The sequence below is a fragment of the Melanerpes formicivorus genome, unplaced genomic scaffold, assembly GCF_026170545.1.
Source record: "Melanerpes formicivorus ecotype bairdi unplaced genomic scaffold, bMelFor1.0.p_v2 SCAF_74, whole genome shotgun sequence".
NCBI lineage: Eukaryota > Metazoa > Chordata > Aves > Piciformes > Picidae > Melanerpes > Melanerpes formicivorus.
In genome coordinates, this window is record NW_027142426.1 from 1,673,223 (window position 1) to 1,701,002 (window position 27,780).

At 39.7% G+C, this 27,780-nt stretch overlaps 1 protein-coding gene across 2 annotated transcripts; it reads right to left on the bottom strand.

The window, feature by feature from the left end:
* Nucleotides 1-104: 104 nt before the first annotated feature.
* DENND6A (DENN domain containing 6A) lies at nucleotides 105-27,524 on the bottom strand. 2 transcript variants are annotated; one of them, XM_068163703.1, is made up of 20 exons: nucleotides 27,178-27,524; nucleotides 23,684-23,722; nucleotides 23,546-23,588; nucleotides 21,198-21,310; nucleotides 20,147-20,227; nucleotides 19,721-19,826; nucleotides 17,969-18,048; nucleotides 15,971-16,033; nucleotides 15,279-15,334; nucleotides 14,822-14,944; nucleotides 14,545-14,640; nucleotides 10,639-10,733; nucleotides 9,975-10,040; nucleotides 9,817-9,881; nucleotides 9,130-9,219; nucleotides 5,582-5,635; nucleotides 4,806-4,915; nucleotides 4,119-4,221; nucleotides 2,471-2,545; nucleotides 105-1,998 (listed from the first exon to the last, which is right to left on the bottom strand). In XM_068163703.1, exons 1-20 carry the CDS (start codon nucleotides 27,358-27,360, stop codon nucleotides 1,867-1,869), a joined length of 1,773 nt encoding a protein of 590 aa, XP_068019804.1. In that variant the 5' UTR covers nucleotides 27,361-27,524; the 3' UTR covers nucleotides 105-1,866. The 2 variants fall into 2 exon arrangements, with proteins under 2 accessions (XP_068019804.1, XP_068019803.1); XM_068163702.1 differs by having other exon boundaries at nucleotides 19,718-19,826.
* Between the last annotated feature and the right edge of the window lie 256 nt (nucleotides 27,525-27,780).

A 27,780-nucleotide genomic window follows, 5' to 3' on the forward strand; every position in this document is an offset into this window, starting at 1 on the left:
TCTCTACAAGGTGCTGAAGAGCCCTGCTTACACAGGAGATGGGAAAACGCAACGAATCCCACCCATCACCTAAGTCACATAAACTTCCAAAGGAAAAACAAACAAACAAAAAAATCAATCCCTTTATTTTCTTTTAAAAAAATACATATTTGCAGTCATGTAATAGTTACCATAGCTGTTACCAGTTTATATGACTCCAAGAAACTACACAGTGCTCCAGGTTAATTATTTAAGATAATTTGGTTTAAGAATGGCCACTTAATAATTTCTGGATTAGAAATGCCACTGGATCAGGGTGTGCAAAAAAAACCAAACTAACCCACAACTTAAAAAATTTGCAGTTTAGACATTAATGCTGAAGTGGTGTAGTTTAAGTAACATAAAAGATACATTAAGGTCATGAGTAATCGTATACAAACCATAACACTATTAAAATACATTATCTCCGTAAAAATACCCTTGTGACACTTTGTATCTAAATAAAACATTTTTAGAAAGATGTTATGAAATATTTATCATACAAAAGCATATTCTTACACAGCAGGATTAAGTTGTAAGTTTTTGCAAATTCTATGCAAGCACTTATAGCAGAAGGGGTTTTTTTGTAACTGTGATCCTCTTACCGTGTAGAGGTGTATGCTGTGTGTATGCCAGAGTTCATTCTATACGAACTGGTCAAAGTATGACACTGCACGGAGAGCAGCTGAGTCCTTATACACCACTGAAACTTTTGTAGAGGATAAACATGACATTCTCATTGCTTAATATGCAAGAGGAAATTACTCTTTATGCATGTCTGCTATCTGCATATACCGAGAATAATTTCATGCTACAATCCTTTCTTGCCACAGTTCGACCTTTACATAGGCTTTTTTCAGCTGTAGGCAACAGTTTCTGCCTCCAGCTCCACTCTGTCTTTAAACATCCTACTAGTATGATTTTTTCAAGTTAAAAAAATAAATTATAACAGAAGCTGACTGCTATGATCACCAAGTGAAACAGACTGTATGTCAGCTAACCCAACCGAAAGCACTGATTTTGAAATCCCTGTTAGAATGCCACTGTGTTTATTTCCTGTGATGGATGTTGCATGCTTACATTTACACTAGCGATCCGCTTTCAATCCTGCATGTCAGCAGTTTAAAACCACCAGTTATTATACAATTATTTCATCATTTAAGGCATGTCAATAAGAGCACTCTAATTAACTGACATGGAATGATAGACACTTCCCTTCAGGAAATGTTTGTCAGCTGCCTTCCCATCTTGAAAGATGCTAAATTAATATGGTTTTGGAAAGATGGTAAGAAGAAGAAAGGAATAAAGTAAAGAATGGATCTGACTGTTTCAGCTGGCCCTGAAACACTTTTGAAAACTAAGATTTACTAGTAAAATGCCTCAGCTACAATGTATTTTGACCAAATCACAGAATATGCTACTTGGATTTACCACTAGTTAAAAACTAGAAGGAAAGAAAAGCAATTGTGTACTACATCAACAGAACAGTACAGGATGAGTATTGCTTACCCCTGAGTTAACAGGACTGGGTATAGCAGCACCAATTGGATAACATTCTGCAATGCCAGCACTGCACCATGGTCCTATACTGTGGTATAGTTTCATATGCCCACAGAGTTTTCTTTAAGAGCACTTAGTTCAGACATTATTAGATATAGAAATTCCTTTAGTTGCATTGGTATTTAAGTGGAAAAAAACATGAGAATGCTATAGTGGCTATACAATTAGTACAGTCCATTTGTAGTGTTGTTATAGTAATATTTACAGCTGTGTTCTGAACTCAAGTCACTGTCTTCTGTGAAACCGTATTTGCCTTGTTTCCTGTGCAAGCAAAAAGCCCAGTAGAAATCATGTTGTGCCAGTTTTGAGCAAAATGTCCTGCAAGTCATCTGGAAGTGCTCTTATAATATCATTGATGTGTGTCTCCAGCTTTTTCAGTGTGTCGGTTTTCACAGGAAGATGTTCTCTGTCAGCCTGCGACTGTAAAGAAACAGTAAAACATGATTTCTATTAAAACTGCATGTTTAAGTTAAGACACAAAGTGACATATTAGCAAATCTGGCAAATTAGTTTCTCATTTGCCAAGTAGGAATTTGGATTTTGATTGGTTTTCTCAACACCCACAACAGCACGCGCTTAGATGGTTTTTCTCTTCCCAGACCATTGAGCCTTGCTCCCATTCAGATCAGTCACAAAGTTCCAAAGAGTTTTAAAAATAACCCAAGATCAGTGCAATACTGCTTCCAACACGGCTGGACCATGTTGGGTAGCCAGCTAATTTTTCAGTCATGGCTGAAATGAGTGAGCTGGGTTTTTTTCAACACCTAAGGGATTGATTTATTGATCTCTCTAGACCTTGAGCAATGTTTTAAGTACCTGTAAACACAGTTAGATAAAATGGTTCTCTAGGTAAGACATGCAAATTTGAGACATGCTCAATTCATTTACTAACCAGTTTGTTCTTCAACTTTAAGACAAGATCCACTGTTTCCACTTCAGTATGCTTCTGACTCCAGAAAACCAAGTTCTGAAAGAATAAAAACATTGAAATATTTACAGCAACATATGTCATTTTCAGAAGTGGTATTAATTTATATCTACTCTTTCAGAATGTGCACTCTCCTTTCCCTTATGCCAGTTACTAAACTCATTTTACTTATGTACTGTCTCTACTGTGAACTGCAAAATCTGCTTTAACTGGTTTGCCCAGGGCTTAGCCTAACAGGATACTATCACACAAATGCAGTACAAACAAATTTAAAGAATGAAAATCATGCCACACAGGCTTAGTTTCAAAAACAGCATGTACAATGCAAAATGTCAGTGAGGGTTTACCAAATCAGATCTGCCAGCACAATGAAATATTACAATAGTGCCAGGTGGCACTCCTTGTTTCGAGGGCATTAAGGGAGATCATAATGGGTAACTTAAAAATACACTCATTAAGTGAATTTTCTTACGGAACTTCTGTTCCTCTACCCCTTTACTATTCACCTGCTAAAGACATTTGCTCATGTGTAGAAAGATGTTAACACCTGGACCAAAAGATAAAGTTAATAAGGAGCAGAATCAGGTATAAAGCTGTCATAAGTTTCCTTTTATTTGCAAGAAGTCAAATACAGTTGGATACATTCTAGGTGATACAAACGACCTAGCTATTGCCCTGGAAATTATTTGGGCTGCTCTATTTGAACAACCTGTTTGGCTTGCTACAATGCACTGTTTGGGGACTGATAAGGCAAGAGATAAAAATCAATAGCTTTTTAAAACTAACTAGCACAATTTTTGTTTCAAAGCTGTGGTGTTGACTTACTTTTTTTGTTCTTGCTATTGTCTCTTTAGTGTGACAATCTCTTCTCTTGTGACATCTTTCTTCACCAATTGCTCTGCCTCAAATTATACTGATACCCTACTTACTTCTTAAGTAAAGAATGGATCTTACAACATTAAGATGTGGCATTTTCTATGTATCAATAAACAGATTTCACATCTTAGCTTCCAATTACCTTGGACCAGTTGTAGGCTTATTTACTGTCTGTATCTAATTAGTTGTTGATTCTCTATAGTATTGACTGAGTTTATACCTTCAAAGCTACAAAGTATATCCCAATTAAAAATGTCTTGCCAAATGAATTGCCAAGGTTGTAAGCTGAACAGAATGACAGCATGTTAGGGGTTGGAAGGGACCTTAAAAGATCATATAGTTCAAACTCCCTGCCAGAGCAGGATCACCTATAGCAAATCATACAGGAACGCATCCAGGTGTGTTTTCAGTAACTCCAGAGAGGGAGACTAAAACAACATGATCAGTAAGAGGAAAAGGATGGAGGTGTATCCAATTTCAAAATGCACAATAAACACAATAAACCAACAACAATTATTATTATTAAAAAGTGAAGGGCATTTCATATTGTTCTCTTTTGCTGTGTTAGTTCCAGCTTGTAGAACTACCATGGCAAAACCATGTTTTGCTAGATTAGACTTGACAAAATTGTCAACATTTTTACTTTCAACCAATGAAAGCAGCAGAAGTAGAACTGACTTGAGAGACAATAGATGTTTGTTACAAGATGAAAAAAAGAAGTACACATTTTTCTAACCTCATTACAGAGCGCTTCTAAATGAAGGGCCTCCAACTTCTGTGTCATTTCTTTCTGCCGGCTTCTAAACCAACCATCGAAGTTTGGAGATTTCAAAAAATGCCTGGTAAAACACCAAAGCAAAACACACCTCATATTTTAATTAGTTTTGGTAACACTGGGTTCAGTGTTGTCAAATTTAAGGTAGTGGTGGTTGAGGCTGAAGGAGATATTAGGACCCTCTCTCTATGTACTTTCAAAAGACTGTAATATTCTGAAGTGGACTGTAATGGGTGCTATTAACCCAGACAAGGATTGAGGAAGCAAAGCCAATAAAAGGTGTCTAAAAGATGGGAAAGGTTAGGAACTTTGTCAGGGAAAAAACCCACAAGGCTTAGTTTGAAATATCCTATTTTTAATCTCTGTATTTGATTGAAAGGAGGAATCAAGTTAGGAGGAGAAGAAATAAAATCATAATCTGGTATGCAGAGACCTACAGGGTTAGTATTATCTTAAGAAAACCATTATCAGCTTACAGAGTACAGACTTAAGCAAGAGTACTAAGCACTATTGATTCCTGTTTAAATACATAGTCCAAAAGTAAGACTAAACCAAATCAATAGTAAGTTTGCTCAGGAAAAGAATGCTTATATTATTAATCTGTCTTAATTTCTGTATTTTTATTATTGTTATGATGAAAGAAATGACCTGTAAAGTCCTATCCAGTCTCCTTTTAAACCTGATGTGAGCTGTGGTCCTGCTTTTTCCAGTGTCTTCATGAAGTCATCTTGGCTAAACTGCCTGAGCTGTGGTGGGCTCTATTGCAAGAGAAAAAAACATTTTAAAAGATCACAATTAGAACCTCAGAATGCTCTGGGCTAGAAGGAACTGTAAAAGTCATCTAGATCAAACCCTCTCCAACAAGCACAGCCATCTTTAACTCGATGAGACTGTTCAGAGCCCTGTCCAAACTGGCTTTGAGTGTTTCAAGGGATGGGACATGTACCACCTCTTTGGGAAACCTGTGCCAGGATCTCACCATCCTCATTGTCAAAAAATGTTGTCTTTATATCTAGTCTAAACCTCCCCTTTTTTTAGTTTAAAGCCATCACCCTTTGTTCTGTCATAACACACCCTGCTACAAAAACTGTCCCCATGTTTCTTATAGGCCCCCTTTAAGTGCTGAAAGGCCACAATGTCTCCAAGAAGCCTTCTCTTCTCTAGGCTAAACAACCTCAACACTCTCAGCCTGGCCTCACAGCACAAGTGTTCCAGCCCTTGGATTTTAGTGGCTCCTCAGGACCTGCTCCAACAGGTCCGTATCTTTCCTCTGCTGAGATCTCCAGAGCTGCATACAGCACTGCAGGTGGACTCTCAACAGAGCAGAGGGGCAGAACAAGCATGCTTGCCCTGCTGGCCACCTGTGAGCATATGGTAACTGTTTAATTACCAATTTCCAGCTCATCTGAATTTCACTTCCTTACCTTCCATGGTGATATGCATTTTTGCAACGGCATCAGGCTTGCCACATAACGCTCCTAGGGAGAGGGAAAAAAAAATAGGCTGTTTGCATAAGCAGTGTTAAAGATACACAGTCCACGTCTATGTTTACTTATCACTTGTGACCATAGCATTTTCTCCTGTATTGGTACAGGGTGAGGTCATGCATATTTACCCCATGAGAGCATAAGGAGCTTATCTAACACCATTTGTATTTCCCAGCCTTGGAACTTTATGTTAGCAAGATTCAAGGAGGCTGAAAGGGGAAGGAGGACAGGAAACAAACAAACACATGGAATGTATATATCCTGAACTTCAGACTCTAGTAAATAAACTCCCTTTTCTCTGGTGGCAGTTCACAGGTACCTTCACCTCACAAGTGATTCCAAAACAGTAATTCCATTTCGTGTCAAGTATTTGGAAGTGATTTTCAAAGTCTCTCATACAAAAGTTAAATACAGAACTAACCTACAAAATGCTCTTATCAGCTGTAGGCACACCTGCAGTAGCAACACTTGGCAAAAACATGGCTAGAGTCCCAGGGGGCTAATGGATGAGTAGTGGAGACATTTCTTAGCAAGGCCACTGCTAAAGCTTCAGGTCTGACACCAGGACGCAACTCTGCCTTGCCAGTTCACACAAGCACACATAAAGAGAAGCTACTATACATTTTCAAAGTCTTTGTATGTAAATGACTCTACTTCTTGATCTCTCTAAGCCTAAGTTGGGGAATGCTTAGTGTCTGGGTTTGTTGTGGTTTTGGTGGGTTTTTTGGTTGATTGGCTTGGTTTTGTTGTTGTTGTTGGGTTTTTTTTAGTGTTTTTTTACCTGAGACTAGGTAAGTGCAAATTCTGTAGCTCATGCTGCATCATGTTGGTCATTAACTCTTCCTGACAGGAAATGATATAAAGATGAGTTTCATAATAATCCTTTCACCAGTTCTAAATGCTCTGAATCTAAGCAGAAATGCTGCTCTTTCAAGTCCCTCATAACTTTTGTTTAGGCTTGACATAGGTGCTACATTTGAAAATCCTGTAAATCTGGCACTGATCTGAAGAAATAGCTGCCCTGAGGCCACACACAGCAACAGCCCAAGGGGTCTAACTGCTAGAATGCCTCTCCTGCAGGTAATCCAATAGGAAAACACCTCAAAAAAATCAATGAACAAAAAAGCCAACCCAAACTCTACACTGTCTACCTTTGGAGAGAGACATTGTTCTTTGAAAGTTAGATAGAACTTTGGTAAAAATGAAGTTGCTAAGGTAAGGAAGTCTGTGAGGTAAGAGAAGTAAATTAATTGCCTAGAGGACAAGTATTGAGGGTCTGGACAAGGCAGATGAAAGGAATTGAGAAGTGCTAGGTACAGTTTCTCATACCAAGTATAACGTCAGTGAAGACACAAATATGACTGAAAAAGGGAAAATTCTCTAAACTTTAATGATTTGAATAAAAACCCCACTACCACTAGAAGACAGAATAAATACTTAAGGGAATAAAATCCAAAGCAATCTAATCTACCAGTTGAATTGGTTGATATTTCACATATTAAGAGAAAGATTACCTTGTAGTATGCCCTCAGCTACCATTGCAAATAGTAATTTGCTACAAGAGTACACACTTACAGAACTCTTCTCATTACAAAGTACCTTCCAACTCTACCTTTTCAATATTGACATTTCTCAAGGCCAAGAGAAACACTCTTGCACTTAAACAGAAAAAAAATAGAACAGTGGACAGAGATTCCAAGTGTTGAGGAAGCATCAGAGAAATTTCCAGCTTACTCTGTGTCAAAATGCACACACATGGTTTTGCTTTGCTTAAATGCTATATGGTACATTGCAAGCAGACATCTAAAAAAGGTGGATGAGGGAAGTGCTGTGGACATTGTCTACCTGGACTTTAGTAAAGCTTTTGACACTGTATCCCACAACATTCTCTTTTAGAAACTTGTGGCACAAGGCTTGGGTAAGTGCACTCTGCACTGAATTAAAAACTGGCTGATCAATGGGCTCTAAGAGTGATAGTGAATGGAGCTAAATCTGGCTGGCACTCAGTCACTAGTGGTGTCCCCTGGGGTTCAGTACTGGGACCTGTTCTCTTTTTATCAATGATCTGGAGGAGGGGATTGAGTGCACCCTCAGTAAGTTTGCAGATGACACTAAGCTGGGCGGCTGTGTTGATCTGCTAGATCATAGGGAAGCTTTACAACAGGATCTGGACAGTTAAGATTGATAGGCCATGGCTAATTCTATGAAGTTCAAGCGCCAAGTCCTGCACCTGGGTCACAACAACCCAGTGGTAAGCTACAGAGATGGGAACATGTGCTTGGAATGCTGCGACTTGGAGAGGGATGTAGGGGTTTCGGCTGACAATCGACTCAATGTGAGTCAGCAGAGTGTCCAGGTGGCCAAGAAAGCCAGTGGCATCCTCACTTGGATTAGGAACATGGTGAGCAGCAGGAACAGGGAGGTAATCAACCCCCTGTGGCCAGCACTGGTGAGGCCACATCACAAGTGCAGTGTTCAGTTCTGGGCTTCTCATTACAAGAGAGACTTAGAGGTGCTGGAGTGTGTTCAGAGAAGGGCAATGAGGCTTGTGAAGGGCCTGGAGCACATGGCCTACAAAGAGCATCTGAGGGAGCTGGTGGTTCAGTCTGGAGTAGAGAAGGCTGAGGGTAGACCTCATTGCTCTCTACAGCAAACTGAATCACAAAATACTTAAAGTTGGAGAAAACATCTGAAGGCCATGTGGTCCAACTCCTGTTTTCTGCCCCATGAGCAAGCATGTTCTGTCACTGGGCACCATTGATGAGATTGCCCTCCAAACCTTCTCTTCACTAGGCTATAAAGTCCCAGCTCTCTCAGCCTTTTCTCATATGAAAGATGTCCCACTCCCTCAGTCACCTTAGTGGCCCTTCACTGGATTCTCTCCAGAACCTCCATCTCTCTGTGGTACTTGGGTGCCTAGAACTGGACATGATGCTTCAGGTGTGACCTCACCAGCACTGAGTAAGGGGCAAAGATCCTCTCCTCAACCTTCTGCAACATCCCTCCAAACGCACCCCAGGATACCATTACTCTTCTTCGCTTCAAGGACACATTGCTGCTGATGTTCAACTTCATGTCCATTAGGACCTTCACATCCTTTTCTGTAAAGCTGCTTTCCAGCCTTGTAGCTCCAAGTATGCACTGCTGCATAGGTTTGTCCCTCCTCACAGGCAGGACTTTGCATTTCTCTATCCTGAATGGCATGAGGCTCCTCTCAGCACATTTCTCCACCCTGTTAGGCTTCCTCTGAACAGCAGCATCACTATCTGGTCTATCAGCTGCTCCTCCCAGTATTGTACTATTAGCAAATTTGCTGAGGCTACACACTGCTCTGTCATCCAGATCACTAATCAAAATGTTGAACAGTACCTGAATCCAGTGTTACACTGCTAGGTACCGGATAGTTACTGGACTTAGACAGGCTAGAGCCAAAAAAGGCTACTCCATATGATATGTGTGAAATCCCTGTTAGTCTAACAACTCACTAATGGAATAATGAAACTTTCTGTCAACTCCAAAAAATACCGCCGCAGGATCACGCTCTGTGCTTCCATAGGACGCTTCTTCTGGACACCCTGAAGGAAAAGAAATCAAATAGGACAGCAAGTCTGTTAATCCAAAGCATGTAAGTAGTTGTGGTGGGTTTTTTAAAGGAATATTTATTCCAGTGTTTCTGCATTCATTTGCCATAAGCTTAAACATAGCACCCCCTAGCCTGAACCATGAAACAAAAGCAACAGCATCCAGTCCCTATGCACAGATATTCATCCCTTCAATTGCTGATTTTTAATTCTTATGTCAAGAATTTAAAAGACAGACTAAAACCTACATGCAAACCACTTAAAGGAAGCTGATTCTTACACACCTCATTTCCAGACCAAAGAGGCTAGAAGGGAACAGCAGAGGGTGGAAAACCCAAAGCAGATGATCAAACATTTCTATTCTCTAAATCATTAACAACATGAACTCAAGAGGTTAGCATAGAGAAACTGCTAACCAGGCTGAAGCCTTTATTCTACAATGGGGATGTGTTCTAGTCAGTTATGGACTGAATCATAAAGGAATCAGAATCCAGTTTCATTTCAGATACGTAGACAAAGCTGAGTCATAACTGAAAGCACCACATGACTGTGCACAAAACAGTTACCAAAAGAAGAGACTTGCAGTATTACCTTTTGTAACTGTTTAACAATTTCTTCATCTTTGTTCAAGTATGGCTTGTAAGAGGTATAAACACCTGAAGAAAAAAAACAAGCAGCATATAGTTAAAGAAAATGTTTGCTTTAAAAAATTAAAATACTGATAATTTCACTTTGAAGCAATTCACTACCTGGTTTGGAGTCCAAAGTTTTTAGGTTCTTCAGTTTTTTCACTTTCACCTGCTTTGGAACTTCACCTGCCAAAACATTTAATGCCACCTTTCTCACAATCTGCATCTCTACTACTAGACACTACAGTTGACACCTTACATGCTGCAATGATTTTCAGAAATGGACATTTTTATTACTTTAAGATTACTTAATATTCTAAGAAGCATTAGAAACACTGACAAGCATCCCAGTATATATCCAGAAACATTCAGTTAACATATGAATAACAACATACAGGCTTTTCATTTTATACATGGGCTCCCTGTTGAAAATGAACACGAAAAAAGACAACCCCAAAACAAGCCATAAGGACGATCCTCTGAATCAAAGCAGCCATCTTCCTTTTCCCCCCTTAGGATAAATGCTTTCAGGAACAAACATTTAGAACTGTGACCAAACTAAAAATTGTATACAAGGAATTAAAACAATGGCCCCACAGTAAGTAAGAAGATTAATTTAAGCCTCCTTTTCCATAGGCCAAACTAGGTTGGTCAGTTTGTTTGTTTGTTTTTAAGTATATCCTTCTCCAATAAAGTAATTGAACTAAATCACCTATGTTTGCAAACACATAAGCATAAGGTTAGACCTTGCTGTGCAGGATTGTAGAAGATATTTGTACTTTACCTGGAAGTTTAATATCTCCGATGCGGATTATGTGAGGCCAATGTTGGAGTGTCTTAGCAAAAAAAGGATTTGTCACCCCTAGAATGACAGATGGCCTAGAAACACAGAAATAACGTTTAAAATACAACACTTGGAGATGAATACCAAAGGTCAGCTTTAGTTCTTAACTTCAAAATTATTTTCCCTTTGTATTTTAGAGTTATATTTTAAGTTGCACATAAGAGCACAGTACGTTTATAGCAGTGCAGAACAAAAGTGATGACATCTGCTTAAACTCTGGATGAAATTCTGTCCTTCTGCAATGATGAGAATAGGGTTATTATCTGATTTTTAATTACTTTTTATTTGTAATAAGCAGGCATCTGACTCGTATTTGAAAGACAAATTGCTACTTTTCAAAGTTTGATTATAACAAACTCTTGGCATTGAATGTGCCTGTCAATACCACTGCTGCTTGTATGTGACTTTTCAGTAGAGTTAAAAATCAGATGACAGGATTAAGAAAGAGACACTTATCTCACTTCCTTTCCAAAACTTTAATGTCATAGTTAAAATCAGTTAACAAGGGATGAAGTACAAACACCTCAACAGCATTGTGCCCAAGCTCACAGCCTGTCAGATTTTCCTGTCTACTCTGTGCTTTGAATCTAGCTTTGGAGATGCACAGGGACATCCAGACAACAAGAGGCTGTAAGAGCACGGAACTGCTGCTACGGCATAGGCCTGCAGAATTTGGATTTATAGCACTAATATAATGAAATCATAACTGATTGTATATACACACACACAATTATAACTGCCTAAATGAAAACAGGATAAAAATCTGACCACAGAGCACTGTAAGAGATTAACAGAATGTCTGAACTATGGAAATAACCATTTTCATCTCTGTATTTCATCTTAGAATGAGCAGCACCAAATTGTATCAGTTTCTCTGATAGATTTTCTTGCTTGTCCTAAATTTAGCCTTCACCAGAAAAATCACTTCTTCCAAGTCCTACTGCTGTCCAGGTGTTCATCTGAAAACTTTTTATCAGATATATTTCCCCCACTCATTTGAATTAGGTCTCATTAACCTCTACTGTTTCTGCAATCCTGTTAAACTCATTTTAATTCATCAGGATTTGCAGATGTTGTTCATAATGTTTCACCATTATCATACATGATTTACAATTTGTCTTCCAAAACAACGAAGACCAGCATCCATAGAAAGGTCTCAACAGATTATTTTGGTTTATTCTGAAAAAAATTATTTATGATCCTTTATGTTTCTCTCATGGTTATGTCATAAGAATCCACAAAAAGGAAAAAAAACCAAGGCTCAAAAGAACCCAAACAATAGGCATCCTCTTTCTCCCCAGGAATGGATCAAATCTAACCCATTAAATCTTTTCATGCCTGTTTATGAGACCCAAAAAGCAAATTTCACACACAGCTGGCTTGGACCCATGTACACAAATTGACACTCTGTTACTAACTGCCAGGTTAAAGACTGAGGGTTAAAGTTAAGTAAGGCTTTCATGCTCACACATGCACAAAATCAGCATTGCTACAAGTCAATGTAAACTGGTAGCAAATCCTGAGGAATCTTGTTTCAGTGCTACTGGTGGTACAATAGGAAGTCTTGGTAAGGTACTTGGCCATTTTCAGGAGCCTTAATCCATCATATCGACCAGAACCAATTCTGATTTAAGACAATACTGAAGTAGTTTCAGAAAAGGCATGATAAATCAAAACATCCAGGTGAAGAACACTGCCTTGCTACCCTCATTTGCTGAAGTTGATAAAATACATAAAATCGGCTTTATCATAGTATCATAGTATCAGTCAGGGTTGGAAGGGACCACAAGGATCATCTAGTTCCAAGCCCCCTGCCATGGGCAGGGACACCCCACACCAGATCAGGCTGGCCAGAGCCTCGTCCAGCCTGGGCTTAAACACCTCCAGGGACGGGGCCTCGACCACCTCCCTGGACAACCCATTCCAGGGTTCCACCACTCTCATGGTGAAGAACCTCCTCCTCACATCTAGCCTGAATCTCCCCACCTCCAGCTTCATTCCATTCCCCCTGAGAAGTCCTTCCCCAGCCTTCCTGTAGGCCTCCTTCAGATACTGGAAGGCCACAATTATCAGCAGTCTTCCTCTACTAGCCACTGCTCTTAAAATCCTGTTTCCAATCTTTCCAATTATTTTTGCTTTCTGGACGCAAGTCAGAGCGCTTCTAGCTGTGTTTCAAATACCAGCCTCTGTACTGAACAAACTTTCTAATTTGCTACAGGGCAGCAGATGCAGTCTTTAAACATGGGCCCCTAAAGTTTAACCAAATTCTTCTTTGAATTATTTTCAGAAGCTGACTTACATACTTGTGACCATTTGAGGCTGTGCCTTTAAGAAAGGGACAGTGCTGGGACACTCTGGCAGAATATTTTGTAAAGAAAGGTAGGTCTAAACAAATTTTATTGGTAGATTGGAGCTTTAAGTTTTAGTGCAGTTGGAAGCTTGTTCAGTTCCTCTCTGTTCTCCCTTTCCAGCTTGTCTGCTTCTGGGCAACGAGCCGGAGTTCTGACCTTGAATACCAGATAAGCATTAATCCTGCATGCGCTTGAAGGCCTAATAAGAACTCTCTTCCTTAATAGCTGCCTTTTCTCTTTCTAACCCTTTTTGGGAAAAAAAGGAGGTAGGGGGAGAGAGGGGGGTACAAGGGGGGAACCCTCCTCTGTCTGGAGGAGGGAATTTTGTTCCTGTATTTTTCTTTGCTGTATATTTCTGTATATATATTGTAAATACTGTATATACTGTGTATATATAACCTGCATTTTCACATTGCTTGTAAATATAGCATTCCTTTGCTTCTCCGACTGAGCTAGCTGTGGTTTCTTTCTGTTATGGGGGAGGGAGAGCCAGGCCTTCTCTCTCAACCCACCACAATACTGCGTAACCATTCCTGTGGAATGCAGTCCAAAACATAGTGCCTGTATTTGTATGCTTCTCCTCTGCTGCAACCAACAAAACAAAGAAACCAAACAAAAATCCCAACACAATAACCACTGTCTGTTATCAGAAAAACATATTTATAAAAGACCAGTGAACCTAACTAAAGCACTCCACTCCCAAATCAAGTTGCACTTAAATAACATGTAACAGGAAATATTGGAGGTGTATGCTATCAAAATAGGTGTAGGATTAAAAAAAATGGGGAAAAAAAAAAAGAAGAAAAAAGGAAAAGTGTGTTCTTAAAGCACTTTCAAACAAATCTGGTTTTGTAGACTGACACTCTTTAAAAAGAATCATAATTTATGAATTATTTACAACATTTTTCTGAGAAAGTTAATGAAGAGATATTTAAATTACTGTTTCAATCGGGACACCAACTGGATAAACTTTACAAAACAGCTGTATGAATGCTGAATTCACGAGTCATTGTGTTTAGTAATTGCTTAAAAATAGTAACAGTTACAGAACAATTTCCCAAGATGCTACTATGGAGCTGGTGTAACACAGACAAGACCCTATGGAAAAGCAAAGTTTTTTCTTGCTTTTGTATTTGCAGTTTTACTTACTTTGTACACAAGCATCCTATGAAGCTCAAATGTAGTTTAATTATGACATGGTTTCATAACTTCCTTTATTGTATCTAACTGGAGTGAAAACTTAAACCAACAAATTATAGCACTCTGTAACATAAACCTTATAAATAGTCTAAATGTAATTCTCTAATGATGTTAGTTGTTTAGGTGGGTTGGATTGGTTGATGGGGTGGACGCGATGATCTTGAAGGTCTCTTCCAGCCTGGTTCATTCTACGTATTCTATCTGAATTCAGACTAGTTAAGGCATATCTCAAAACAAATTTATGGTTAGGAGTGGATTTGAGCAGCACCTTCATAACAAAGTTTGATTTACTCACGGGGCTTGTGTGCGAGTTGTATATTCTTTGAACTCACTGTCATGTATAGTGAAGTATGGCCTGAAATCACTGCAGTACTTCAATGGTGAAATGCAACTGCAAGGCAAAAATAGGGTAAGCTCATTGCAGGTATGCAGTGCAAATTCCATGAAAGACACAAGCAAATCTAAGATTTGTCATGTTTTGATAGACTCAGGTGAAATGATGTTGTACACAGTTACAATCTACAAGCTACAAGCTACAATCTACAATAGTTAGAAAGCTCCATTACATTTACCTAACAAGTGCCAACACAGTTTCTGAAGATTCTGATGGTGATGGTGCCATCACAACAAGTGGTTCCCCAAGCAGTACCAGTTCCCAAAGCATCTGGATGTGAAAGAACACTGGACAGAAACACCTAAAAATAGATTGAGGTATTTTAATTACACTTAATATAACCAGAGGAAATACATGATTAAGATCTGGATAAAAAGGAAGTCTGAAGTAGCATTTAATAATCATTTGGAAAATATAAAATACTCCTGAAAGGGGAACGTTTAATGAACTTATTTATTGCACTTTGAGCTTGTATGTTACCAAAATTGTTCTTTAGCCATCTTTACAGAAAAAGAATATTAAACCCAATACTGGTACATGTTAGTTTGCAAGCTAGGAGATGTTTTATGGAACTGTCATTAATCTTTGACTTGTGGGAATTCACAATTAGGAATACTATCAATCCAAACTCCTACCTGAAAAGATTTACTTCATGAACAGTCAGTAGAGGCATGGAGATCTGAGCATCTGCCTAAAAGACATCGCAATGCTTGTTTTTTAGTCATCAGAATACCTAGGTATTAAATGAAATAGTTTCCCTTAAATGCTTACAGATGGTAAATGGTATAAACCTTAATTATTTACTACTACTGTACTACTGCAGCATGTACTACATCATCTCCAAGAGTGAGTCCTTTTGTGTACTAAAAGCAAGACTTTCCCAACCCAACACACACCACTTCTAGGCATGACACTTTCAGTCCAGAACAGACATAAAACAGTGGTTTTAAGTAGTCATGCAGCACATCAAGGCACAGATATATTTTATAGATGTCTCCCATGGCTGAAGATTTTTAATTTGGTTTTAATCCTCAAAAACACTAGTTTAATATAGTTTCACCCAGGAAATGGATGTTGAAGTTCAGTAATTTCGTCAGGAGCTGGACTTTCTAAAGTAGTTGGGGTAAGTGGGTTAGAATACCTTTTCTACAAAGAATCCAACCCTAGACTCTTCCACTCAAAGTTCCAAAGGCTATGGATTTTGTTATTAACAAAGTGTATCAGGATTTGCTACCAATCTTCTAGGAAGAAGTTTAAAGTAAAAGAATGAAAGCAGGTATTTAGTTTTTTCTTGAGGTTATATTCAGCAGAACTATCTGATCTCTACCTGGTGCATATCCTGTACTACTGACGTTGTTCCAGGCTTGTCACGATATGTTGGAATCTGCAGCTGTGAAAGAAAACAATTTTTTTCTTTGTATCAAATTCAGCAGAGACTGAAAATGCTGAGTTACAGACCAGGTACAATATTTAAAGAGGCTGTATTACAGCAGGATGCTTAATTTGCTCCATAGAACATCCAATATCAGTGAATACATACCTGAAGACTACAGACAACTGCCACAGAAATCAGTATGCAATACTATGTCATACTGCATGGCAAATCAAATAATAGAACATACCAATAATACTTCAGTTAAAAAAGATTGTTAATAACATTTGTCACAAGTGTCATAATAGCTTAAAGTGTTGGAGAGAATGATCATATGGAAAGTGGTGGGGTTTTAAGGAGTTACAGAATTACTTTTAGAAAACATCCTCTTTTAAAACATGAGGCATCCTGGTGGGTATGAGGCAGAGACCAAACAAACTGAACAACATAAATCTACTTTTCTGGTCTCACTTCTCTGTCCTGAGCAACACAAATTTAATCATACTGGAAGCCTGTGTGCACAAACAGATGTAATTTATATGTAGAAATTAAAACTCACTGCCCATGCAGTGCAAAAAAAACCCAACCAACCAACCTTAAACAGGGACAATATTACAGAAGACAGTAATTACTGCATTCTTGAACTGAGTAAAGTCATTTCAGCTCTCATGGGTAAGAATTCCTGATGAGATAAATGCAGGCAATACCCCAAAAAAGGACATATCCAGCTTTCATCATTACCACCCAGCATCCAGAATACTGCTTTATTAAATTTTTGCTTTTAGAATAGATTCAGACACTTTTCCTTCCTGTCCCTGGTGATACACATGCATCCAGCAATAAACTTGAGTGTCTGCTAAGAATACACTTCTGACTCTAACCTCTACATCTATCAAGTCCATTTAAATGCATTTCATATGGAGATGCTATGGCTCCCTGAGGCCCAGTTCTTAGTCATCATATAACCTCCATGCATCCAGGCACAGGCATATAGTTCCTCCCCACACACTAGATACTTCTTTAATAGCTTTCCTCAGATACTTCACTTCCATTGAAAAACATCAACAGACCAAGAAACCAATTTCTGGTGTGCAAGCCAAAAAAGTAAAACTTTAGGAAAAAGAATTATTTTCAGCAATATGTTTCATCTGTTTGACTGGAAGTTAAATTCTCCATATTTTGAGGTGTTACTTAATGTATCATTAGATAAATATAATTAGCATTGAAGTATCATAGAATGCATATTCCAGAAGTATAATATAGACACCACAATTAGCAGTTGTATTAAATATTGCTTATTATGTGTTAACCTCCAGAGAAGGGCAACGAGGCTGGGGAGGGGCCTCAAGCACAAGCCCTATGAGGAGAGGCTGAGGGAGCTGGGATTGTTTAGCCTGGAGAAGAGGAGGCTCAGGGGAGACAACTACCTGAAGGGTGGCTGTAGCCAGGAGGGGGTTGGTCTCATCTCCCAGGCAAGCAGCACCAGAATGAGAGGACACAGTCTCAAGCTGTGCCAGGGGAAGTTTAGACTCAAGATGAAGAGAAAGTACTTCACAGAGAGAGTCGTTAGCCATTGGAATGTGCTGCCCAGGGAGGTGGTGGAGTCACCATCCCCGGAGGTGTTCAAGAGGGGATTGGACGTGGCACTTGGTGCCATATGGGGTCTAGTAGTCGTGAGGTCTGTGGTGACAGGTTGGACTCGATGATCTTTGAGGTCTTTTCCAACCTCATTGATTCTATGATTCTAACCTACGCTCCATAAAAGAATCTCACCTCCTCCCCACTATTAAGGAACATAACCAACATCTCCCAGACCTTAACTCCCAGTGCTGTATACATCTATTTCTGTTCTGAAGCACAAGACCCTGAAGACAAGGTAGAATACAGTGAACATTTACACAGCCAATGGAGAGGAACACACACCCTGAGTAAAGTAAGCACAGGAAAATTTACCTTCATTATAATGCCCATGATAGGCAAGTGCAGTATTTTCCCTGGAATTGGTGGTGGCCAACGATCAACATCACTACATACTTAAAGGGAAAAAAAAAAAAAAAAAGAAAGAAATATAACTAGCTTATATATGCTGTAACTCAGGATATTGTAATTACCTTTGTGCACATTGCAGTTTTAAATCAGTGCTGAAAGCTTGCAACAATTCTACTCATGTCTGAATTACTCTAAACTCCATAGAAGTTTTACAGCCTTTTTGACATCCTTACTGTATTACTTCATTAAACCTATCAAGTTTTTAATTCCAAGAAAACAGACTCCTTGTCCTCCATTTTTTTTGTAGCAACTAACCTCACAATCAGTTTATGAAATGTTACATAAGAAACCATAAGAGTACATATTAAGAAACTCTGAAAAGAAAGCATACATTTATGTACAGTAGCTGCTGTATAACAGAAACACAAGTAGTGAAGGGTACAGCTAGCTTTGAAGCTTGGCTAGGAAGTTTTTCAACATTTTGTTGTAAAAAGCTATGAACATCATAAATAATTCCAGTAGTTTCTGCAGAGCTTATTTTGTTCATAACACAATCATTCAATAAAACCTGTTTAGTTGTAAGGTGATTAAAAAGTACAATTCCTTCATCAAGAATGGGTTCCACAAATTGCTGCTCAGTGAAAGCACAAACACAAGAGTGTTGTATAGGCCAGACACAGTACAAAGAACCCAGCACCTCCAGGCAAAGAGGAAAGTCCTTTCCCATTTGGACTTCCCTGGCTGAAATGTCTACTGTAAGGTTAAGGAAACTGTTCTCAGTCCTGCTCTTTGGCTTTTCTTCCCTATGGAGGGGGGAAAAAAAAAAAATCTCTTTTGAGGACATTTAACAAAAGTTGCCAGAATGCCCAAAAAAGGCTGAATTTGTAAGGATGGCCACCAGCTCCTTGTGCTGAACAGCTGGTCCTGAAACATCCAACAAAACCCTGTATGTTTTTCAGAGGAGAGCATCAACTCTCCCATGAAGGATCCAAAATCATGTTAGCTCTGTTCAAGGATATATGAATCAAACTAGTGAGTTGAACTTTCAACCCTCTACCCTGCAAGGAGACAGAAACAGAGAAGGGAATAGAGAAGGGAATAGAGAAGGGAATAGAGAAGGGAATAGAGAAGGGAATAGAGAAGGGAATAGAGAAGGGAATAGAGAAGGGAATAGAGAAGGGAATAGAGAAGGGAATAGAGAAGGGAATAGAGAAGGGAATAGAGAAGGGAATAGAGAAGGGAATAGAGAAGGGAATAGAGAAGGGAATAGAGAAGGGAATAGAGAAGGGAATAGAGAAGGGAATAGAGAAGGGAATAGAGAAGGGAATAGAGAAGGGAATAGAGAAGGGAATAGAGAAGGGAATAGAGAAGGGAATAGAGAAGGGAATAGAGAAGGGAATAGAGAAGGGAATAGAGAAGGGAATAGAGAAGGGAATAGAGAAGGGAATAGAGAAGGGAATAGAGAAGGGAATAGAGAAGGGAATAGAGAAGGGAATAGAGAAGGGAATAGAGAAGGGAATAGAGAAGGGAATAGAGAAGGGAATAGAGAAGGGAATAGAGAAGGGAATAGAGAAGGGAATAGAGAAGGGAATAGAGAAGGGAATAGAGAAGGGAATAGAGAAGGGAATAGGAATGTGACAGTGGTGTTTGTAATTTCTTTAGAAGTAGTACACGATACATCCAAGCTCTTCCAGAACAATATAACAGTACCACTACCTGCTTCCAGGAAAGCTTCACTTTTCTCAAAGTACTCTGGTGCTATGTGCTTGAGCATCGTGTGAAAGAGGTGGACATAAGGTAGCTTGCTGATGAGGACCAGTGACTGGAAGGAAGAGTAAGAAAACAAAAAAGTAATTCAGTGGTAACCCTTCCCCTCAGTTCTGTTGCAGTTCTCCTGGTTATCTTCAGAGAACATCAAGTGTGATTCTCCTCACACGCACGCCAACCACAGATATGATTATGGCAATTGCAAAAAAACAATTCCCAACAGTTCCCAACTTTTTGATTTTTAAGCACACAAAAAATGTGTAATTTGACAGTGCATTTTTTTTTAAGAGACCAAGATACTCTTCCTGCTTTTCTGAGGTCACAGAAAAAGAATTAATTTCTGAATTAATATTTTGCTAAAGGAATTCAAATTACCTTCTGGAAATAGCCTCTCTTTAACGATTTGTCTCGGACCTGTCTGAAATACACATAACCATAGTAATATGCTGGATCTTTCTGCAAAAGAAAGGAAAGAATTCACTGCAACAACCTGATACTGCTCTTCAGCATTCAATGCACATTTTAAAAGCTTATTTCCCTGCAAGCTCCAAAGTGAGTAAGCTATAATAAACTAGAAAGACAACTCTGGTTATTTGCATTTATTTTATTTTTTTTAATAAATACTCCAAAGAGCAAATATCAGTGTGTGGAAACAAATGTGTTTCCTGGCTTCCCTATTTTGATACCTATACTCTCCTGACACACCATGACGGGGGGTGGGTGGGGTGGGGGTGGGAATAAATCAACACTCATAATTTTGCTAAGTAGTACTAAAAAGACATTAGCAGCTGAAAAAAATCTTGAACCTCTGACTTGAAAAGATAAAACCCAGTCTTTCAGTTTACTAGTTATCTACAAGATTCTTGGAATATTAAAGAAGCATGGTCTCCTATTACAGAGATAAAACAATAGCTTCATCCTTCCTACAAACAGGAATTCAAGTACTTGCCACATATACAGATTTGAGTTTGAGATTCAGACTCCCACTAGCACAGTTAAAGGCCTTAATTTTCCATAAGGACATGCTGAGAGCAACTTTTTGGCCACTACCTCTTTTAGGTAACTGCTCCATCCACCAAAAAAAAAAAGAAGAGTGGAAACAGAAAGAGACATCTCAATTTTATTTATGAAGTTATAAAGTAATGGTTTTTACTATTTGATATACAGGTTTCGAGATAGGAAAAAAAAATAGGTCTGGTCTCCAATTTATTTCCTTGCATTCCAAAAAACCATAGTAATAAAGCTTAAGGAACAGCTGACAAAACTAATTATTAGTTAATGATTATGGTAATGACATGCTGCAGAAAACATTTGCTGAGCATTGTCTTTTGGGCATTTTCTTTTTCAAGCATTAAGCTTAAGTGTGAAGACCCATAAATTAACATAACCCAGGAGACATTAAATTCAGTTTTTTCCTATTGCCAACCTTTAAGTAAACTGGTAGATCTCTGTCCAATTGGTCCAGGAAACAACACAATGAGACTTTCCTTCCGGGAGATCGTCGAAACCTAAAACAAAACTGTGTGTCCCCAAGACAACCTAAGTAGAAGGAAGAGATAAACAACAGAGTATTCTGAGTCTAGGCCTCGTTTAACATGAGGACTTCCTAACAGCCAAAGAGGTATAACAGTTTTGATTTATTTATCTTGCACTGGTATTGTGCCCTGTTACTGCGACCATGTATACTTTTAAGTGAAGAATTTGGCATCTTTGGCAACAATAGAGATCTAACTTACAGTAAGAAAAATGTCACTGTGCCTCACAATGAGTTTGTTAGGCTGCCAGGTCCTTAAAGAAGCTCTGCTAATGGCGGTCCTCCTACTGTGATTACACATTTTATTGATCTGGCTGTAGAGCTTTGATCATGTTGACCATGTATCATTTCTCTGTTGATGACTGCACTTGGTATCTTCTTGACACCAAACAGTTCATAGGTTAAGTCAAATGGGAGTGTGTTATTCTGACCTCTTACAACTCCACACCCAGGCCTAGGACTCAGTATTTTTGAAAACCACAAAACTAAGTGCAAAAAACTGAATGAAACTGAATACTACATCCCAATAATATTCCCAGATAAATTTGGGCTACTTGTATCAGACAAGAAAGAAACTTTATCCAGGTGGAACATAAGAACTGCAGTATCAGAACTTGCATCACTGGTACTCTCACAGCTGTGTTCTCACCATTACTGATGTTGTTCACTGTTAAAAGAAACAAAGCTCAAAAAACCCTTTTAATTCAAGTAGAAACTATGTAAGCTGAACAGAATGCATTGTTCATGGGAACAGTGATAAGGGAGACTGCTAGAATCATAAAAACATCTAGCTACTTATTCTAGCAAACCTGTAAAAAAACATGGAATGCAATACTATTAACATCACAATCAATTGAAAGACCACCTCATGAACATTGTCAACTTGTGATAAGCAGACTATCTGCTTATGTTAAACTTACAGCTACTGTTAAGCAGCAAGTTTCTGGCTGGCAAGTCTCATTTGCTTCTCTGCAAAGACCTCAAGGAGAAAAAAATCATGCAGTCACGTTCATCATCTTGATTCTTCACAGGTGTCCTTTCTTATTCCAGCCAGTGCTAACTGACTACACAGCCAGGCAAAGCTCCATTCTCTAGATTACTCTTCTTCAGACTTAAAATTTCATGTCATCATCTTCTCTTTCAGTCATATAACTACTGCTCCAGCAACCACAGAAAGCCCAAACCCTCAGGTGAAGTTACTGGCTGTGCAGTGGAATTATACCAGCACATTCAGAGCATCCATGTCCGAGTCTTAAAACCCCCTGAAGTTGCAACAGGAAACTCTCAATACACCAAGACAAAACCAAAAGTAGCGAAGTATTGTATGATGGGATAACCACACAATTCAAACAGGTAGCTAAAGCAAGTTCTTTCTCACAGTATATGAACAGAGAAAAACATCTTAATTTTAAAGACATTAAAACAATGGGGAAAAATTAACCAAGATATTTTGAAAAATTACCTAAGAAACATCTCACACACACATTAAGAGCACACACCTGCATCTCCCCATATCAGAGTTGTATGTTGCACAGCAACCAAAAGCACAGGGTAAGAGTCTGTTACTACAGCTTTTGACTTTTGTAAAGAAATGTCTGTGAAAGTGTCTGTAGTTCTGCCAGATCTTTTTGCAGGTGGTCCAGGTCATCAGCCACATGCCTCCAATTTCTCTTTGGCAGCAGAATGGCAGAAGTTTAAGGAATGTAGCAAGTAGGACCACACACAGCAGCAGAAACATCAAAAAGATGTAAGATCACTTAGGTTTGCCTTTCACAACTGTTCTTTCCAAATGTTTTCAAACTTAAAAGTCAGTTTCACTGTTATGAATGTAGAAAATGCACATTTATTCCTTTATGAGAAGGGTTCTGTATCCCTTCCATTAGCTTTATTAAGCCCTTCAAATTCTATGCCTAAAATGACATTATTTCTTTTTAAAGTGAGATTAAGATGTTCATTCTTTACTTGAAAAGTATTCTGAAACCTCTGCATGTGTCTCATTTGGAAGCTCTTCTGCATTCAGAGTTCTGATATTTCACTTACACAAAACAAAGAATTCTCAGACCTTAATGCAACATAGACAATTAGTTTTAATTTAACCTTATTTGCAACTTTTGTGAATTGCAATATTAAAATACTCATGTAAGTATTTAATCTAAACCCAGTAATATATACTCTCAACTTCTTAAACACAGTTCAGTCCAAAAACAGATGACTACAAAGTGATTGATGGAAGCACTTACCTGAATTAGAATCTGGAAAAGACAAATAGCAAATATTTGTTTTCTAAAGAGCAGGGAAAAGAAAAAGAGAGTCATTATAGTTCCTGAAAATACTGAACTAAACCCAAATTATATACTTATCCAGCAACCATGACTTACCTCTTTATCTGTGAGTTTTGAATGTGGAGGATATACTACCTACAAGGAAAACAAACACAGAAAACCTTATTTGAAAATACACTGGGTATAACCAGTAAGCTTCTATTCAGTATTTTGACAGTACAGTCTCCAAATATCTGCTTAGCCTTAGGCTATTGTCAATGGTAAGCCATTAATGTTATGTCTCTGTTCTTTTCATATCTTTACAACTAACTTAATCATTCATCTTTATAAGGTTTTTTAGATGCCAGCTGGAGGCCACATAGCTACATTAAAAAATAAAACAAAATTAGAATACTTGAGATTCTTAGTGCAACAGATCTCAAAGGAGAGCAACATTATACCCTCCAGATTTATCTTGTACATACAAAACGTAATAGATGGTTCTACAGAAAGTCAACAACACATTATGGTCCAAAATCTGTTGCAATCGAGAGGTAGGAGTAATCCAAATTCAATCACAGAATTCCCCCTGTAGTAACAGTAACTCTTGGAGGACGATGGTCTCTTGTCCCAGGCAGCCAGCACCAGAACAAGAGGACACAGTCTCAGGCTGCACCAGGGGAGGTTCAGGTTGGATGTTAGGAAGAAGTTCTATACAGAAAGAGTGATTGCCCATTGGAATGGGCTGCCCAAGGAGGTGGTGGAGTCGCTGTCATTGGAGGTGTTCAGGAGGAGACTTGATAGGGTGCTTGGTGCCATGGGTTAGCTGTTTGGGTGGGTTGGATTGGTTGATGGGTTGGACGCGATGATCTTGAAGGTCTCTTCCAACCTGGTTTGGTTTATTCTAAATAAAGTTTTTATTCTAAAGTTTATTCTAAATAAACATTTGTCTTAAATGAGAGCTGGGAACCATGAAATCTCGAGGAACATATTCAAAAAGCTATGGCTGTTGTAGTGGTAAAAACCCAAACAAACAAACAGAAATTGATTTAATCTATTTTTATAATGCAGAAATAAAAAATGATGCAATGCAATGTAAGATATGGAAGTACCATCATTTAAAATACCCTGGATATACAGAATCAGTAAACATGCAAGTAAATGAGACATGAACATCCAGGAAAGAAGACAAAGTCAAGATACTTAAATTTCAACTAAACAGCTACTCAAAAAACCCCAAACCCAAAATTACTGAGATGAGTAGCTACCTTGTAAGCAAAAGAAATTCATCATAAATTCTAAGATGATCTTTCAAAGGTTTCAAGGCCTCCACAGAGGGGAACTTCACCAAGAACAAAGCAATGCAGGAACACTAAGTTAGTTTGGAGTCCTCATGTTATCATACCATTAACATGCAGTTATCTGATATAATCTTGTAAGCAAGTAAATCTCCTGACAGCATAATGCTAACCTACTCTATAGAAAAACAAAACAAAAAATATATCTACTGGCTGGTCTCTAAGAAGGTCATCTGTCCCTGTGCCATAAAATCTCCAATTAATTTCTTTTTCCCTCAGACTCTTATCCAATGTTATCCAGCCATACAACATACTCTTGCTAAAGCTAAAAGTAGACATGTGACTGGAACACCTGTGTACTGTATTTAGTAAACCTATCATCAGCTTCTTTTAATCTGTGAACATTTTCCCACCCTGCCTTATGCTAAGCAACACACTCAAAGGTAACTCCTTCAGCAGCTGATTGATGCTGAAGTGACTTGCATCTAGTCAGATGACTTGAGTATAGATCAAACTAAAATTCATACTGCTTTTTCCTCCTTTGTCAAGTGTATCTTCCCAAAATTCAAACTGAATGTCAATTCTTCCTGCAGTGGCTTAAGTGAAAAAGCTCAGGCCTTAGTTATGCAGACATTTTCAGTTTCATTTTGTGGGTCCAACCAACTACAACTGAAGGGATGGTGAACAGAGTTTTTTTGCAGACAGGATGTGACCGTTTTAGGCTGTGCCTTTGAGAAAGGGACAGTTGCTGGAACACTCTGGCTGAATGTTTTGAACATTCAGATATTCTAAATGAATTTCATTGGTAGATAGGTAAAAAGCAACTTTAAGTTTTCGTTCAGTTTGAGTCTCAGTTCAGTTTTGTTCTGTCTTTTCAGCCTGTCTGCTTCTGCCTCTGAGCAACAGCTGCTGGAGCTAACCTTGAAATAACAGACAAGAAAAGAAAAGTAATTCTTGCATGCACTTTGAGCTAACAGAATTTTCCTCCTTAATAATTGCCTTTTCTCTCTCTCTAACCCTTTTGGGGAAAAAGGAGGTAGGGGGAGAGAGGAGGTGCAGGGGGGAACCCTCCTCTTCCTGGAGGAGGGAGCTTTGTTCTGCATTACTTTCTTTGCTGTGTATTTCTGTATATATTGTAAATACTGTATATATCCATTTGCATTTCATCCTGCTTGTAAATATAGCTCATATCCATTTTGCTTCTCCTACTGAGTTAACCGTAGTTTCTTTGTGGGGGAAGAACTTAACTTTCTCTCACCACCACACAGGAGAGGCTACTCGCTCTGCTTCTTGGCCATCAAGCACATTATCTGCTTAAGTCAGAGGTTATAAAGAAATGCTTGTCTTTGCTGCTAACAATACCTTCTAACACAAAGCAAATGTAACCTAGGTAATTAGCACAGTATGTTGGGGTTTTATTTGCAGTTCTCTTGCAGCCAACAACACATATCAATTCTGTATTTTAAATACTGTACAAGCTAGCTTGCCAGAATTTTAGGCCAGTCTGTATACATTTATGACAGCACTACTTCAACAAAACCACAACGCACAAAGAAAGAGAAAGACATTTTCCCCTGCACACTGTTTGCTGTGGGGTGATATGGCAAATACAGCAAAACTGATCCAAATGGCAATTCCTCTTTCCAGTTTAATTTTCAGCCCAATCAGCTCCCCCATGCAGTTCCACATGCGATTTCATAGATGTCTGCTGTACAAAATAGCAAAGCTCAGCGGGGAGTTAAAACCTCTGTGGTTTGAGGCAGCATCACTAAGGCTTTGTCACAGCCTGACATTCATTTAATGGCGCAAGGAAAGTGCTTCAAACATTTAAGACCATTTATTTGCATAGCTCTGTGATCTGGAGCAAACCGTTGCGTTCACATTGCTAGCACACTTTAAAAAGTCTCTGACACGTAGATGTGCTGGGAATTAGGGCTATGGGTACACAAAACAAGCTGAGCGTGCCCTTTTACAGATCTTGGCACGAGATGAAAACCGTTCCCAGGAGCACAGTGACATGACGGCCAGCATAATGAACACAGCTGCCGACTGGACTCACCTGACGCTTGGTGACAGCTGTGGCGGCTCTCCCACCGCACGCTCCCTCCCGCCCTCCGCACGCTACGCCAGCCCCGCCGAAGCTGGCGCCCCTCGGGAATTTGCACAATCACATTTCCCTCACGACGCCGCCAAGCTTCCCCCGCCGCTGTGCAATGCCTGCACCAGAGGAAGTGCCCGATTCCGGCGGGGCCCGCTGCCCACAAGCCCATCGCCGAAGCCGGGCGGTGGCCGCGCTCTCGTCGCCTCACTTACCTCCACCGCCTGGCCCAGCTCCAAGTCAAAGCCCACCACACACACACAGTGCAGCCAAGCCGAGAAGCGGTCCCAGGGCAGCAGCGATAAACACGTGTCCGGACCATCCGGCTCCGCCAGCGCCGCGGCCGCATCCTCTCCGGCCTCAACGGCGCCGCACGGACTCGGCTCCCGCAGCGACATGGCGTTACCGGCCCGCCGCCGAGCCGGCCCCGGCCCTGCCGCCGCCGCCGGGACCACGTGACCCCTGGGGCACCGCCTCCCACCCCCTGGTTGCCGCGGAGACTGGAGCCGCCTGACGCAGGAGAGTCCAAGAAGAGGGGGGCGGCGAGAGCCGCGGAGCCCAAACCATTACTGTGGGCCAGAGGAGGAAGCAGCGACACGGCGCCCTCTCACGGCTCGCAGGGATAGAGCGGGCGAAGCCGCAGAACACCGCCCCCTCTCGCCTGCCCCGCTCTGGAACAGCCCGCGCGCCCGGCGAGCCACGGCTCCGCCACTCCAGCTCGCCGTGAGCACGGACGAGCTGCTCTGTCACGGAATTTGAGACAGAGCAGCCTTGCCCCGGACAGCGGGCTACCCACGTCGCTAGCGCTTTAGGAGGGT

Coding starts and splice junctions, on each gene's coding strand:
- DENND6A (XM_068163702.1), bottom strand. CDS start 27,360: ATGTCGCTGCGGGAGCCGAGTCCGTGCGGCGCCGTTGAGGCCGGAGAG. Junction 10,041..10,638: donor CGGAGATATTAAACTTCCAG/GTAAAGTACAAA, acceptor ATGTTTTGGCAG/GTGAAGTTCCAAAGCAGGTG. Junction 4,916..5,581: donor AATGCATATCACCATGGAAG/GTAAGGAAGTGA, acceptor CTCTTGCAATAG/AGCCCACCACAGCTCAGGCA.